Source organism: Pyrgilauda ruficollis, unplaced genomic scaffold (genome assembly GCF_017590135.1).
Source record: "Pyrgilauda ruficollis isolate IOZ18807 unplaced genomic scaffold, ASM1759013v1 scaffold19, whole genome shotgun sequence".
Lineage (NCBI taxonomy): Eukaryota > Metazoa > Chordata > Aves > Passeriformes > Passeridae > Pyrgilauda > Pyrgilauda ruficollis.
In genome coordinates, this window is record NW_024518095.1 from 9,171,538 (window position 1) to 9,187,211 (window position 15,674).

The following is a 15,674-nucleotide window of genomic DNA, read 5'->3' on the forward strand; positions in this document are numbered from 1 at the left end:
CTCAGAGCTACCTGAGGAGCCAGCCATTGGTGCCATTAGTGCTGTGCAGCACCACAGTGCAAGAAAACAACTGAGCCTGACGTGGGATGGGACACAGGGTGGTAGGCAGCTGCGTTAGGGACTCATTTGAGAGGAGACATGATGCTTCTTTTACTGGATCATTTCCGTTTCTTACTTACATTAGTAGGACAAAATATAAAAAGGCTCTTGGAAGGAATGGCTGGAGCATAGTTGCCTCTGTCCAAAGTAAATGCTATTATCTCTAGCCAGCAAAGTTATTTGTTTGTGTTTTCAGTGAGTCCTTTTCTTCCTTTCTGCTTCCTGCTCACAACTTCCCAAATCTTGAATTATTTTCTCTTTAGTGGTATGGCTGCAGTGAGAGTATCCCCTTCCTAATCCTTTACAGAAGCCTTTAGTCCCAAGGGGTGAATGTGTGGGAGGTGGAAGATATGGATTTAATTAAATTTACAGGCAGTGGCCCTTTAAAGTGAGTTAGTCAATCCTTATCCTTCATTTCTAGTCTGTCATCCAAGACACATGGTATCACCAGAATGTGTATTTTAAAAGAAAATACAGGACAGTGAATGAAGAGTTGCAGATGTGGAAAGCAGTCCCCTGAGGAAGAGAGCCCTGTGTATGGGCAGTCATGAGGACCCAGAGAACAAGCCCCAAACACTAAAGCACCACTTTGTCTCACAAAAGAAGGGGGTTTCATTGTCTTCAGAGGTAAATAATGTGTGAAAAAATTTTGAGGCCTGGATCATATATCTTTGGGGCTATTTTGAATGGTGCTGTGGTCCTGTAGAAGGGTGTAGGAGAATCAAAATCTGGTAGAAATGTGTGCATGGGAGACTGAAGATTGAACTGTGAACGAAAACCCCCATGCCCTAAGGTCCTCCCTCTGTGTGACACTGCCTCTTCTCATGCAATGTGCAGCCAAAGCACTCACTAGAGGCATTTAGGCACTTTTTATGATAGAAAGGAAAAGTGTTATGGGCATTTTTAGCAGGAATCTAGAACCTTTTACTTTCCATTGTAGGAGCCTTCCAAATCTGCTTGTGTTACAGAAGACGTGAGACACATCTTTTATTAAGAAATGAGAAAGATTAGAACACTGATTCCCAACTGAGATGAAAAGTCTTCTGTTGTCACAACTCTGATAAGATTATTTTCTCCTCTTAATTGCTTAAGAATATTGACTGACAGAATTTACTTCATACATAAAATTATTTGTCCTGAATGATTGCAAATTTAAGTATTATTATAATCAGAATGGGTAGGTATTATGGGCAGTGCTTTCAGTGTTGATCAGAGGAAAAAAAGAAAGTGTACTGAAGTGGTATCCCTATTGTACCAAGCTGCATTTTTAAGCTTTCAGATCTTTGAAACACTGTATTTCTTGAGCTGAAGAGATGTAAGTATAGGCAGTCATCTGTGTAAGCATAATTTCATTTTCCTAAGCTTCAGATAGGTAGCAAAAGGCTAAGGGATTGCACACACGACCACTCCAACTCTCACACTCACCACCAAGACCTGTTTTAACAGAGATTCCTGACAGTAAGAGTCTCAGATCACAACACTTCAAATCATTAGCTTACTCAACATTACTGTGTTACCTATAGCACCTGAATGGTGTTCTGAATGTGTACAAGACCATACTTGATATTAAAATCATACAGTTGGTGAAAAACAACTTTTAAACAACAAGGCACAGAGAAGAATTACCCAGGAGTTAAAATATCTTCTTATAAAATATGTAGCTCAGAAAGCAGTGTATTCTTTTAGTTTGATTTATAAAACTGTTCTTCCACATGAGAGGAACCTAGACAATTTAAATTCGTTATCTAAGCCTCAAAAAGTGCTGAAGACTCTATATGTAAAGCTGTTTATAGCCTTACTTGCTACTGTTTTCTCACAAGAAGAAAACAAATGTATGTCTTAATATTTTTGTATTTTATATATCAGAAATTTGCCTTTCCACACTTAAAAAGAAGTGCTGGCAAAGAGGGTTATTTTGATCCCTGGGCCAAGTTCTTTAATGCCAAATTGCAGTGTGGAAAAAATCTGCCTGTCCAAGTTATAAATCCTTAAAATGAGCTTTGATGGAAAATCTGGAGTAGTTTCACAGTGGAATCTTCTCAGCTACATGCGAGGAGCCCCATTGCAGATTTGCAAAGGCAGGTGTTCACCCAGAAATGGTCTGTTTTATAGCAAGAGTGGTTTTTTGTTTGTGAACAAAAACAAAAAACAACAAAGCAATAATGTTTTTGTTCTCAAAAATTATTTCATGCTTTCTACGAAGATTGTAGAAGTCTGGTGAGCCATAAAGAAAACCTGTTCAGATTCAGTTAAATTTTCCCTTTATAGGAAACTTAACTCTGCTTACTGTGGGTTTCGTTAATACATATATGAGACTGGAGATTCACACAAATGGGGTTTCTGTTATCCTGGAAACCAAGAAAACTAAAACATGGCTTTCTTGAAGCACTTTTTTCTTTTTATTTTTTTTTTCCTCTCTTTTTTTTTTTTTTTTTATGTGAAGGGGATTTTTGAGAGAGTCCAAGTGATAGGAGACTTTACAATCACACTGCTTATCTGAACTAAAATGTTGACACCTTATTAGTGGTGTCTCTAGGTGTAACACTTATGCTCACTAGGTAATCCTGGTCTTTCTCACTGTAATAAAACCATCCCAGATATTAGTTTAAATCAGTGTTTTAGATAAAAGCTGCATTGAATAATTTTATTTTGCTTTCACTATATGGATGCTGAAATACACTTTAAATACTACATATATATATGTGTGTGTGTGTGTGTGTGTGTGTGTGTGTGTGTGTGTGTATGTGCATCTATCCATATCTATATCTAAGAAATAGTTCCAAGGTTGTATGGACAAATATCTGGCATATTTATAACAGAAAGTCTCCAGGTCGACTGCTTTGCAGGATTGCTTTGTATGGGTGGCATTTAATATTGCCTCCTGATAATTCAGGAAGCTTGAGGCCAGTGGTGTTAATAGCCGTGGTGCTGTTGCTCCCTTGACAAGCACCACTTCCCCAGAGCCCCGGCCTGTAGAGAAGCAGCTGTCTGTTCAGGGTCCCCGCAGCTACAGGACGAAGATCTGGCTCCTTCCAGTGGCATTTTATTGCTATTGCACAAGACTGAAGCCAGTAAATAAAATGATATTATTAAACTGTAAAGCAAATCAGTAGGATTCTTTTCAAGGTACGAACAAGTGAATTTATTCTATAAAGTGTTGGATTTTTATCTCGGCCAATATACAAATTACTCAGTGAACCTTACACATACACACACAAATACACATTCAAAGAAGCTTATACTGTTACCTTCCATCTGGCACAGAAGCATCAAAAGCATTGCTCCTGTGCCATTGGTGAGTATTGGCCTCAAACATGTGTGTTAAATAAATTCTGAGTTGGGGTTTGGGAAGAAGTGAGTAGAAAGGGAGCACAGTAAGCCAGTACTAATGTTACTTCAGTGACTCGATCACAAACTGCCTGTGGAACTTGGAAATATAAAACAGCCCCTTTAAAGTTGGGTAAGTCATCTAAAGCTTGCCAGTGATTGTTGAAGAGTATTGTTTCTACTAATTTTCTTAGCTGGGATTAGTGGAGTTTTGTTTAATTGTGTTTTTATCTGTAAACTGCTGAGTAGTGTTGATGGATACATGCTGCTATTTACAAAATAGAATTGTACTACAGGGATTCTGACATTTTGGTTAATTGGCATGTATCCCTCTAAGTGGTTTCTATTCCTTAACTCATAATTGTTCTCATTTGCTCAGTGGGATTCAGAAACAGGGTTGGTGGAATGTCATTTAATACTAATTTCATTTTGTTAAATAAAGTGCATTGGCTTCCATCTTGCCTATAAATTAAGTCATTCTAGTTTCATTTTCTGGCTATATATTTTTAATTGTGTAAATATTTTTCTTCCTCATGTAATTTGCTTAATGTTACAAAAAGTGCCACCCCCAGACCCTAGATTTACTTCAGAGTAAATTAATTGCAGAGTATTTTCTATAGCCAATTAAATCAAGACATAAATTGAAGGGCTGATCTGTCTTTTATGGCAGTCTAAATGTGAACCATTGTTTTCAAAGTTAGTCTTTTTACTTGCTAAGTGGAGGACTGAAACTAATAAATTATTCTTCTGCATCCCAGAGGCATAACCTTCAATAAGAAAATATTTAAAAGGTCAGATCCTGCCTTCCAGTTGAGATTTCCTTAATGTACAGGCAATGGGAAGGAGAAAGGCATCTCTCAGCAATCCGATTTCCTCACCCTAATCTAACACTAAACAATGTGTTGCCCAGCTTCTCTTTACACATACAAACTGCTTCAGGGACACTCTAACACATGCTTTGCTACCCACAATTTATTAGCAAGAATAGCTAAGTGGAAATAAAGTTGTGGTCATGCCCTCTCCTCTGGCAAATCCTCTTCACAGGGACTCTGGGACCGTTACGCGGGCTCTGTTGGGTATTCAGCATCCAGGGTAGGCCACACACTGGACACCCTCCCAGGAAACAGATATACAGCCTTTACAGCTCATTTTGTAACGTACTGGGCAACAGAAACCACTCATTAATCTCTTCTTTTTCAAGGGGAATTTGAAAAAGTGTCCATGGGTGAAAAGTTCCAAGTGCTATCAACTATCAGTTGTTTCCAATGGCAACATTTTAAGTAGAGTGAAAACATTACACTAGAAGTCACATAACACTTTTATAAAGTTAACAGTGCCATATTTCCATTTTGGCTCACTGTTAATATTCTAGTCTTGAGGCTATTTAATAGTTTCATTTTCCTTTACCCTGTTTTTTTGTAAAGAAAAAAAGATTATGAAATGTACTGTTATAATCCAAACACAGAATAAAGGACAGACTCTCCCTGCTCTGCTGAAAAGTAGCATTGTGCATTGCTGTGAAATATGGCAACCCAGGTATACTGCTAGCAACGTTTTTTTTTTTTTTAATAGATAAATTTTCCTTCCATTTGTCCAACTGTTATTTGCCACAAAATAAACACTACAGACAAATGTGTGAGAAGCTTGCTCTTGCCTACAGATTCGTTTTGGTAACTGGAGGTGTTAAAAAGCCTCCCCATCCAGAGGACAGCATTTCGAGTCTGCCATGCTAATGAACAGGGATACCATTGTCTCCTGCAGAATATTTTAAAGGACAAGCTGGATTCTGTCTGTTCATTTCACACGTCTTTTTAATTTAGTGGAAAATTATTTAAATATTTTTGAAAATTAACCTATGCTCCTAAATGGCATGGAAGTCTGTCATGGTCTTATTGTACCTCAACTGGCAGCAAGTGCTGTTCTCCCTGAGCAGCACCGCAGGCACATAAGGGAGTGACAGAGGCATGTGGAAAGACATCTTCTTGATAGCAACAGGGGACCATTTCAAGAGCTTAGATTCTGTATTCTGTAGCCAACAAACAAAAATTCAGGAAGTATCCGAATTCTTGTAATATGCATTTTCCCAGCAAGCATTTTTCTAAGAGTACCTGATATAATAGCTCACAGAAGAAATTATTTTCAACTCAGAATATCTGGGATGTAGTTCCAACTGTTTGTCCTTGAGTGAGCCACATCAAAAACCTCCCTCTATGCCTCAGTTTCCTCACATCTACCGAAATAATAAATAGAAGGAGTGATCTCATTTATGCCTGGAAAGCATGCTGAGCTCATCTAGTGAGAGACACTGACGAAGTGTCATGCATTATTATTGCATTAGGCTGACTGCACTTCTGAAACCCATCTGACATTTCCCACTTGGCCTCGATCGTGGGCGGTAACATTTCTGTATTAAAGAGGATGCTTTATATCACTGCCTGATGTAAATTACATGGTTCATGATTAAACATTTTCCAAAAAGGCAGTAACCTGTGAGATCCTCTCCCTTTCTCACTTCATTAAGCTACCACATTACAAAGTGTTATGCTTCATTACGGATCCTGCCAAAAAGCTCTACTGTGCTCCTTGTAGCTACATGTGAAGTATCGAGGTGAAGTTCATAACTATATTTGGGTATCAGGGTTTATTTCCTCTACTCTGTTGAAGGGGAGCATGACGAGCAGCTGAGGAATGCTAGGGGAAACCGTCGTTAGCATGAGCAGCCCGTGCCAGGGCGCGGGCTGCCCCGCTGAATCCCGTTTGTGGTGCGAGCAGTTCAACCAGCAGGCTTTGCCGTGGGGCTCGGACCACACAAACACACGAGGATCAGGTCTGCTCCGTGAGCGTGCTCCTGACACCGGTGCTCCGCACGGCAGGCAACACTGGCTGTCCCCTGCACTGCCAGCTGTCACAGTAACAGCGGCTGTCCCCTGCGCTGTCACAGTAACAGCGGCTGTCCCCTGCACTGCCGGCTGTCACAGGTAACAGCGGCTGTCCCCTGCGCTGTCACAGGTAACACTGGTTGTCCCCTGCGCTGTCACAGTAACAGCGGCTGTCCCCTGCGCTGTCACAGGTAACACTGGCTGTCCCCTGCGCTGTCACAGGTAACAGCGGCTGTCCCCTGCACTGCCGGCTGTCACAGGTAACAGCGGCTGTCCCCTTCTCCTCCGGCGGCGCTGGGGCGGGCTCTCCGGCCGGCCGAGCCCGCGGAGCAGGGCGGCAGCAGGGCGGCAGCAGGGGAGGCCTGCGCCGGAAATGAGTCAGGCCCGGCCCGGTGCGTGCTGCAGCGCCGGGTGACTGGGGCAGCGGAGAGGGGAGGAAGTGTTGCAACAGCTAACACTCGTGTCTGTATTTCTCTCCGAAATAGCCTCGTTATAGAAAAATCTAAGATAAGAGGATTTTGGGGAAGCATTGCTGCACAATTAATGCAAGATGTCGTGACCTATTGCTAGTTATGGGAAGAGGGAAAGCATGCACAGCTGCTCCTTCGAGCTGCTCTGCACCCAGTGGAAGGGGAGCACCCATAAAAAGGAGACTTTCATGAAGTTACTGATTTTTGATTTTCTGTTCTGAGTTTTCTGCCATGATGGCTGAGTATTGTGAATGATGAAGCACACTGGAGCTTTATATTTTTCTAGAGATTTAAAGATAAAACTTATGAGGTGCATTGATACTTGAAAACTGTGAAGGGGAAAGTCTCTATTTCTCATTACTTTTACGTGAGAGAATTTAGTGTAAAAAGATTATAGTGGCATGTGTACATTCTTATAATTTCACGTGTCTTTCTTCATGCTTTTCATTTTTTACAAGTCTCCTGACCAGTTGGGTCCCCAGAAGAATGAGATGAATGAGAAAGGCATCCTATGGGGAAGGGGGTGGAAACAGAAGCAAGTGGTATTTCCTACAGAAAGAGAGGAAATAAAGTGTGACATTCCACTGCCAACTGGGTGTTGGTTTGCTATATTGTCTCCATCAATAAATCTCTGACTTCTTGATTTTCTTTATAATACATCTGAAGTGTAAAAACTTCTCTTTTAACGCAGGCTCCTCCCAGTATTGTTTTTGTACCACTGCATGACTATTAAATGCTGACCATCAGAAAAATTTTGGTATGATGTGGATAATCAGCCTTTGCTTACAAAATGCTGTTTGCATTCTTTATGCTTATAACTTTTAAATTAATGAAAAAAGAAAATTATGAAGGGGTGGATGGATCAGTGAAGTCTATTCTTTGAGTACTAGACACTTGCAAAGCAGCTGCTATGTTGAAATTTCCTTGTCTGCTTAGCAGGAGGATAGTTCAAATTGTAGTCAGAATTAGGACTGATACACCCAATTATGTGAGGGTGTGACAAATGAAAAAGGAAATGCCTGGTATTTTTATTTGTAATATGAAACTAACCTATAATAATACTAGTGGTATTAAATTTTGTGTGTTCCAGTGGATCAGTTTCATTGGAATACAGAAAATAGTTCTGCTTATATTAATAGAGAGTATTTTTGAAACATTACTTTAAAAGTATGACTGAAGTTGAAATACTAGTAGTAGGAATATATGATGCTATGGGTGAGGTATGTGTCTTTTATCATCATGGTTTCATATTATGTTAAATACGTGTTCATACAATCTTTATAGAGACCCCACATTCGCTCCATATGATTGTATGGCTGAATAAACACTTTCTTAGCTACGGTTTGCTTTAAAAATCCCCACATTTTAATGGAGTCTTTTATGTTACTCAGCTCTAATAGAGAAAAAAGAATATCAATTAGGGAAAACACTGATTTCAATCAGTGAAAGCACAGGAGATTCAAGTGGACTTCTGGGTGTAGCAGGGAGATTAAGGGTCCCATTCAACAGCAGCATCCTTTGTCTATAGGAGACCTGAATGCACTTCCACAGTTTAATTCTGTGGAGTTATTTAAAGTTCTAAATCTGTCAAGAAAGCTATGACAAATCAACTGGTGATCCACCTGCAAGAATATGGGAAGAAATAGAGTAGATCAAACAAGTTCTATTTTTCTGCCTTTGAATAAAGAGGGAGAAAATCTGTGGCAAAGGTACTCAGGTAGCAAACGAGCCCTTGGCAGGTGAGCATGAGCTAAGTGGTTATACTTTTGTGGGGTGGAAAGCAGGTAATGGTTCTCTGGGTTAGGCTCTGACCTGGGAATTGCATCTGTTTTCCCACCCTGGCTCTGCCACAGATTTGCTTGATGAAATAAGCAAGCTGTTAATGGATTTGGCCTCTGTTTTCCTCTTCTAAAATAGGATTCTGACCCCTTCCTCTCCCAAGGGTCTATGAGTTTAAATCAAAGGATGTTTATAAAGTAAACTTATATTTTATTTTTTTAATGAAAAATATGCAGTTTCAGCATTTTCAAACAATATTCTCAGCAGAGAAAGACTCTTGGTTTTTATATTTACTCACATGGTGGTGCTATCATACATGTGTGCTTTCTCTTAGAGGTATCATCCCACAGCAGTGGGAGGCTTGGGAGGTTCTGTATGAGTCCTGTTTTCTGGAGTGAGGAAAGAGGTCACAGACACCCTGCAAAAGGGAGCCAGGGCTGGCTGCCAAAGGCCACAAGACCCTCCTGTTGTGTGGCAGCCCCTGCCAGTCTCCACCTCTGTGAGCTTCTTCTGCATGCTGGGACACCCCAGTAAGGTGTGAGAAGCTCTTGGGGTGCACTCCCCCTTCAGTGTAGAGGGGAATGTGTCCCTCTTTTTCCACCCTAAGTAAACCTGGTTCTGCTTGTGTGTGTGCTGTAGGTGTTGCCAAATGCTCTGTATACATACACGCCTTATGAAATGCCTCCAACCTCTCTCTTCATGCCCCTCTCCTCCCTTATTTTGGAGGATATAATTCAGCTGGTCATTTTCAACTTTTTGTTGATAACTGCCATTTTTGTGCTGCCAGTTGCTAAGTATTTGGTGCTGCTCAGTCTCACTGTTCCTCCCATCCTCTTTGGGGCACAGCATCTCTCCAGAATATATGTACTCTAATTTCAGTGATATGACTACTGTGCATCTGGTGCTCTCAGTCTCCTCTGTGCTCATTAGAGCCCTTTGAACTGTAGGCAAGGGGTAAATGACCTGTCCCTGGGCAGTGGGACACAGTGGTTACTGCATAAAGTGTTACAGAGGCATCACCAGGTGCAGGAACACCAGTGACACCCCAATTAATCCTTACTCAAACACAGGCACATGTCTCTTCTATCACTTTCCCCAGAGTATGAATGTTGTTGGCGGGGCATCTGTGGAGATAGAAATGTGGTGGGAGGTGGAATTTTGGTAGATGTGATTGATTTACGACAGGAGTTTCCTTTACAGTCATAAGGGGAATTTTGCTTGGTCACAGCAAGTTTGAACCCTCGTGAAACAGCCTGAATCATTTGAAGCTAAAATAAAACAGAGGATGGCAGGGGGAGGGGCATGACCGTTAGGGAGAAAAAAAAAAAAGTCAAAAACACATTAAAATTGTTTCCCTTGGTGCTGACTTCTTAAATGGGAATGTGTTCCAGAATAGTTCTGCTATGTAAGCCAACATTTGTTTTAAGACTTTTTATTGTCTTTTTTCCTCTCTTCCCCTTCTTCCCCTTGCCCTCCCTCTCTGCTCTGCAGATTTACACTGACTGGGCTAACCACTACCTAGCAAAATCTGGCCACAAGCGGTTGATCAAGGATTTGCAACAGGACATTGCAGATGGAGTTCTGCTAGCAGAAATCATCCAGATCATCGGTAAGACCAGGGCTGAGGGAAGCACTGTGAGCTGACTCCTTGCGTGGGGGAATATATAATTCAACTTGAATGTATTTAACAATAAGATGAACCCTGAATAATACAATTTGACTGCGTCCATATGTCTCTGATATTTGTGTGGTTCATCCTTGTCTTAATTAAAAAATATGTTTATGTGAGCATGTTTGGAAGTTGCTGTTTAACCATACTTTAAATGGCCAGAACTGTATCTTACACACTTTGAATTGTCAGAGATGAATGCTCCATTAAACCATATGTCTCCCATGTGTGCATTTTGTTAGCTGGAGTGGCTCATACTTTCTGGGATGCCTTGAAACTGTATCCTGACCCTGCAAAGACAATTGTGGAAGATTTCATGTCAGCAGTTATTTTGCAGGGGCTGAAGAATTAGCAGCGACCTCCTTCGCACTTCCCCCTTTGTATGATTTGGCATATGGAAGCAACTGCTGCTAACAAGAGTGTTGTTACTGTACGACTGAGCTTTACTTAGAAAAGAGCTCTCTGTCAACAAAACCCTCTGCATTTTATTGCTGTGCCTTTTCTGCTTTTCTTCAGGTTTTTTTTTTTTTCTGTTTTGATTTTTAGGTTTTTGGGTTGAGTTTTATTCTTTTCTTTTTTTTTTTTTTTTTGACCAGGGGTTGGAAAGGAAAGTTTTATCTCATTGTTTACCTTTGCTTTTCCCCTCACTGTTTTTGTTTAGCAAATGAAAAGGTTGAAGATATCAATGGCTGTCCACGGAGCCAGTCTCAAATGGTAAGAATAAAATATATTTTTAGTTTGTGTTGGCACCACTCCACCTCCCTAAAACGCTTTTAATAAGGATTTATATAGAATATGAATATTCTGTCCCATTTTTACCATAAAGTCCTAATTCTCATACAGGTTCCTGATACTTATTTTTCACACATGCTTAATATTTTTAACTTTGTTTCTGTGCTAACTTTGGATCTTGAGATAACCTGGCAGCAAAACTTCATCACTTCTAATTAATCCAGAATTGCCTTATCAGACCTGTTCTTCTGTGGATCCAAATAATTTCATTTAGCTTCATTTTAAGGACAGTGAATCCAAGAGTAAATTATTAAGTGGAGTCTTTGTGTCTGGAAAACTGGTTTGATAAACAACACTTGCCAAATTATTTTTAAAATATAAATAGCCTTTTGGATTGTCCACTGTGAAGTCCAGCTTGATGAACTGACTCCAAAGCTTTCAGAAATAGCACTTTAGTCATATAGCTCTCTGAGCTATAGCTGGCAGCTGTCTAAAGACTTTTTAATACTCTCAGACAAGAAGCATTTAGTGGCTGTGATTCATATGGAGTCCTATTAATCTTGTACTGTGTTAATGGCTAGTCAACTACATTTAATAAGATGAAACCTCCTTAGAATACTGTGAAAGTGACAGACACAAAAGCTGAGTCTCAGTAAAATCACCATGCATTTATTGAATCATTTGCAATCCAAGTCATGTTCTCCCATGCTGAGGACTTTGCCTTTCTGTTCACATTCAAATAATATATAAATAAGGTGCATAATTGTGTAGCTGGCAAGGATTTTGGAGTATAGTGATTTGCTTGAACTTGCATAATAGTAAACTGCTGAAACTGGGTTTAAAAATGGAAATGAAACAGAAAAAAAAAGTCCATTTTTTCAGTGCATTTTTAAAGGTGGAAGGTGTTTGCAGCTTTCTTCTCAAAGCATCAAAAGGGAAAGGGAAAATTTTTGAGTACTAATGTAGTGAATAATGGGGTCTTTTGGTTCTTATTGTTCAAAAAATTTACAGGTTTAGAATAAGTTTTTTCTCTGATTTTCAGACTTTTTGAAACAGTCCATAGAAAGAATGCACACAATATCCTTAATAATAGGTATTATTTTAATTACTCATATTACAGCAGCACCTAGTGGCCCTGGCTGAGAGCTTTGGGAACTCCAGCATGGAACTCTAATATTACACACACAGATCAAGAGATAATTGCTCTCTACTTCAATCATGTTAAAACTTGCCATTCCAGACAGGCAAGACAAACAAGGAGACACAAAAGCACAGGGAAGGGGTGTGATTTTCCAAGGTTGTGTAAGTGGTTAGTGGCCATCTAGGACTGCTTAGGGACCCACCACTCTGTTGTGTGTCATGCTTCATTTCCATGACAGAGATGAGCTGCAGAGAGAACTATCCATTCTAGCAATGTTTGCATCTCCAAAACAACACTGGTGTATGTTCCCTGTTGCATTTTTATGTGGAAAAGGGATTCTTGATTTCATCTCTAGCTCCATGCTGCTATGGAGGAAACGTGGTCAGTGCATGCCCATGCTGCAGCAGTACTTGTGGCTCTCCTTGTGTCCATCTTTCTCCTCCCATAAGCCCATGCCACAGCTCAGCCAGGCCAAAGAATATGTCCCAGGTGCTCTGGGTGTCAAATCAGCTTTGAAAGCTGCTGTGCATAGTCATAGATCAGTATTTGCACAGAGACTAGCTACTTTAACTTCATAGTAATATATTTATTTATCTGTCCTGTGACACAATCTCTTTACTGAATTGTTTTATCTCGACAGACTGATCAAATTATTCTCCTGACTTTGCACATGCCAGTTCTACACTGCTGATTTCTTAAACGAGTTAGGAAATGTAAATTGTACTGAAGTTGAAGTTATCCAAACTTGTCAGTTTTTCTCTCAGAGACCCCAGGTTTTGAGCCTGCTCTCCATTTGTTTCCTTTGGGCTCTGCACTGGTCTAACCTAGCCAAAGGCTCAATTTTACCATATTTTCAGGTAACTTTCCTTGGCAGTGCTCAATTTTGCTAGCCTGCTCAGTTAATTGTAGGGCAATTCTCTTCTCCTTATAGCAGTGGACTCTTGAGGTGTTTGTGATATGCAGGGTAAAAAAAAAATCTAAAGTAGTCAAAGCTAGTTTGCATGTTGTATGTTTGTCATACACCAGTATGTAGCAATATGTCCTGTCAGTGCAAGCTAGAACATCAGCCATTAAACCAGCAACAGTCAAAATACTCCAATAACATGTGTTAGCCATTCATTCACTACTTTAACTTAAAAATTTTTAGTTAATAAACCTCAAGAATCCCACTACCCTCTTCTTGAACATATATTTTCATAATCCTTGTTCTCATAACTTGCAGTTAAGGGGAAATGTTTTCTCTATTCATCTGCCATTTGATACCCTTTCCAGGAGGCCTTTGATACCCATTTTCAGGAGGTCTAAGATATTTTATTATTGGCTTTAAAAAAGCTGGGGAGCACTGATATGGATTGTCTGCTGTTGGAAATTCTTGATGCTCTCTGTGGATGATATTGTTAGCAGTTCATAATTAATCACTACCAATATTCCCAAAGTCTGTTTCACTCATAATTTGGTTTTCCTCTTGCCAATGGCATCATCTTTCAAGTGAATGATGCCAATGGCATAATCTTTCAATTGAGACGTCTCAATTCAGCTGTTACTGAATTAAATTGTAAACATATTTTAATATTTATTTTAAATGTATATAAAATGCTTAGTTTTTCTTTAGTTAGTTCTATTGCAATTGTGCACTATGCTCATTTTGGCATTGACGTATAAAGTACTTTCAGACAAGTTGAATTGGCTCCATAGGCCCAAGTTCATAACAACTAAAAACCTGTGAAGCCCAGCAGCACCCAGCTTCTGCATAGTTAGCTTTACCAGGATTAATTATGTTTACCCTTTTGATGTTGCACACAGAACCTGAGTATCTGAGATGTACTGGGGGATAAATTATTTCATATTCAAATCTCAGAAGCTTTAAATGAATTAAATTAGTAAGAAAATTGGGGAAGTTTGCTTTTTTGCTTGGTCAGTCTACTGTGCTGAGAAGATTTTAGTATCTCTTATTAACTGTTTTTGTAAATATAATAAGGATTTAAATCTCTGTGTATTACAGCATATGTCTGTCAATGTGTCAATGTAGACACATTCCTTACAGCTATGCTTCCAAGGAGCAATATAGAACTTGTACTTTTTCATCATCTCTTTGAATCCCTTCAATGGAAAATAATGCCACATGAATTTTTATCTCTTCCTTGTATGAATTATTCCACAAATCTGTCAATTAAGGACATTTCAGATCATCTTTATTTAGAAAATAGTGGAATTTCAAGGGTTTACCTTTTGATAAAATCTAAAGCTAATTCCTTTTTGCTTCTTTATATCCCATTTGTTTCTTTATTTTCTGTTTTAAGTTCCCCCATCATTAGAGAAAGCGAGATAGCCTTCTGGGTAGAAAATATATATAGCTTTTATCTAATTGTTCAGAGAGAAGGATTTCAGGTTGTTTTTTTTTTTTCCTCCTGAACAAATAATAAATATAATGGAAAATCTCCAGTGTTTCAGCTTTCAACACATCATATCAAACACACAGTAAGCACACAAAACATACCAATTCTATCCATCCTGGGGTAGTTGGAGAAAATGCAAGAGAATCAAAAGGTGTTGAACTGAAAATCCTCTCATGGTGCGATTTTCAGTTTTGTCCCTAGTGACTTTTAAAAAGCTCATGTTTCTATTCTTTCCTCACATAGTTTACAGTGCTGTCAGCAGCATAAATTGTAAAATAAATTCTAAGTTGACAAAAATTTTTAGTTTATTAAACTTCAACTTGATTTTTCATTCAGAGATTAGTGCTGCCTTAATAGGTGTTTTTTAGAATTAGCTCTTGCTGCTTCCCACAAGAACTGTCTCTGCCAATACCCATCTAGGTACAAAAGCATCCTTAATTTTTGTTGGTAGCAGGGGTTTACTCATAGTTGTGATAGTGCTGGAGAGACCTTTCCTATTAAGAGTTTCCTGTTGTTGTTGTTTGCACTTCATGAAGACTATTTTTTATTTTGTCAGTCTGATCTTTGGCACACTTTTCTACCAGTTTTTACAACCCAAGTTATGCATCAAAGATAATTTTTATGATTTAGAATACAGATATGCTGCAGTCCCACAGAGAAAGTTGAGTTCGCTAAAAATACAGGTCTTGTTCATCTGGAAATCAGGGAGTGGAGAAAAGGTGCTGGAGCTTTAGAACATTGCCAAATGGATAAGAATCTTTAGTAAAAAGCTTTAGTTCTCAGAGCTAGCACCAATTTTGGGTGAGCAGCAACTTATGTGATAAAAGTGGGAATTGGTATGACTTTATTTAGAACTAATAAGATAACTCCTACAACATAGTTCTTGATTTCATTAATAATGCCTTTAAAAAGACGCTAATAAGTTTAACATGTTTTGTAGAAAAGACAGAAGAATGCCAAAAATGTTGCTTTATTGTTTGAGACTGAAGATAAGTTGTGTACATTAACAAGAGGAAGGTAACAAGAGTAGGTGAATCAGTCTCTGCTTTTAACCAGGGAGCTTTTTCTGTGAGAGAGAGTTGAAGTGTATGAAGCCTAAAGACAGACAAAGTTACAGTGTATCTACTGGTAGATATTGCTTTGTAATTTATTGTGCTAGATGTGCTCCATAGTGTTCCTGTG

At 39.2% G+C, this 15,674-nt stretch overlaps 1 protein-coding gene across 2 annotated transcripts in view; it reads left to right on the forward strand.

Moving 5' to 3' along the window:
• NAV3 (neuron navigator 3) overlaps positions 1-15,674 on the forward strand; it is a 251,244-nt gene that overhangs the window by 58,920 nt on the left and 176,650 nt on the right. For both annotated transcript variants that reach the window (XM_041465666.1, XM_041465667.1), the window contains exons 2-3: positions 10,046-10,163; positions 10,885-10,937. In XM_041465666.1, coding sequence (XP_041321600.1) covers positions 10,046-10,163; positions 10,885-10,937 — 171 coding nt within the window. The remainder of the gene's footprint in view (positions 1-10,045; positions 10,164-10,884; positions 10,938-15,674) is intronic.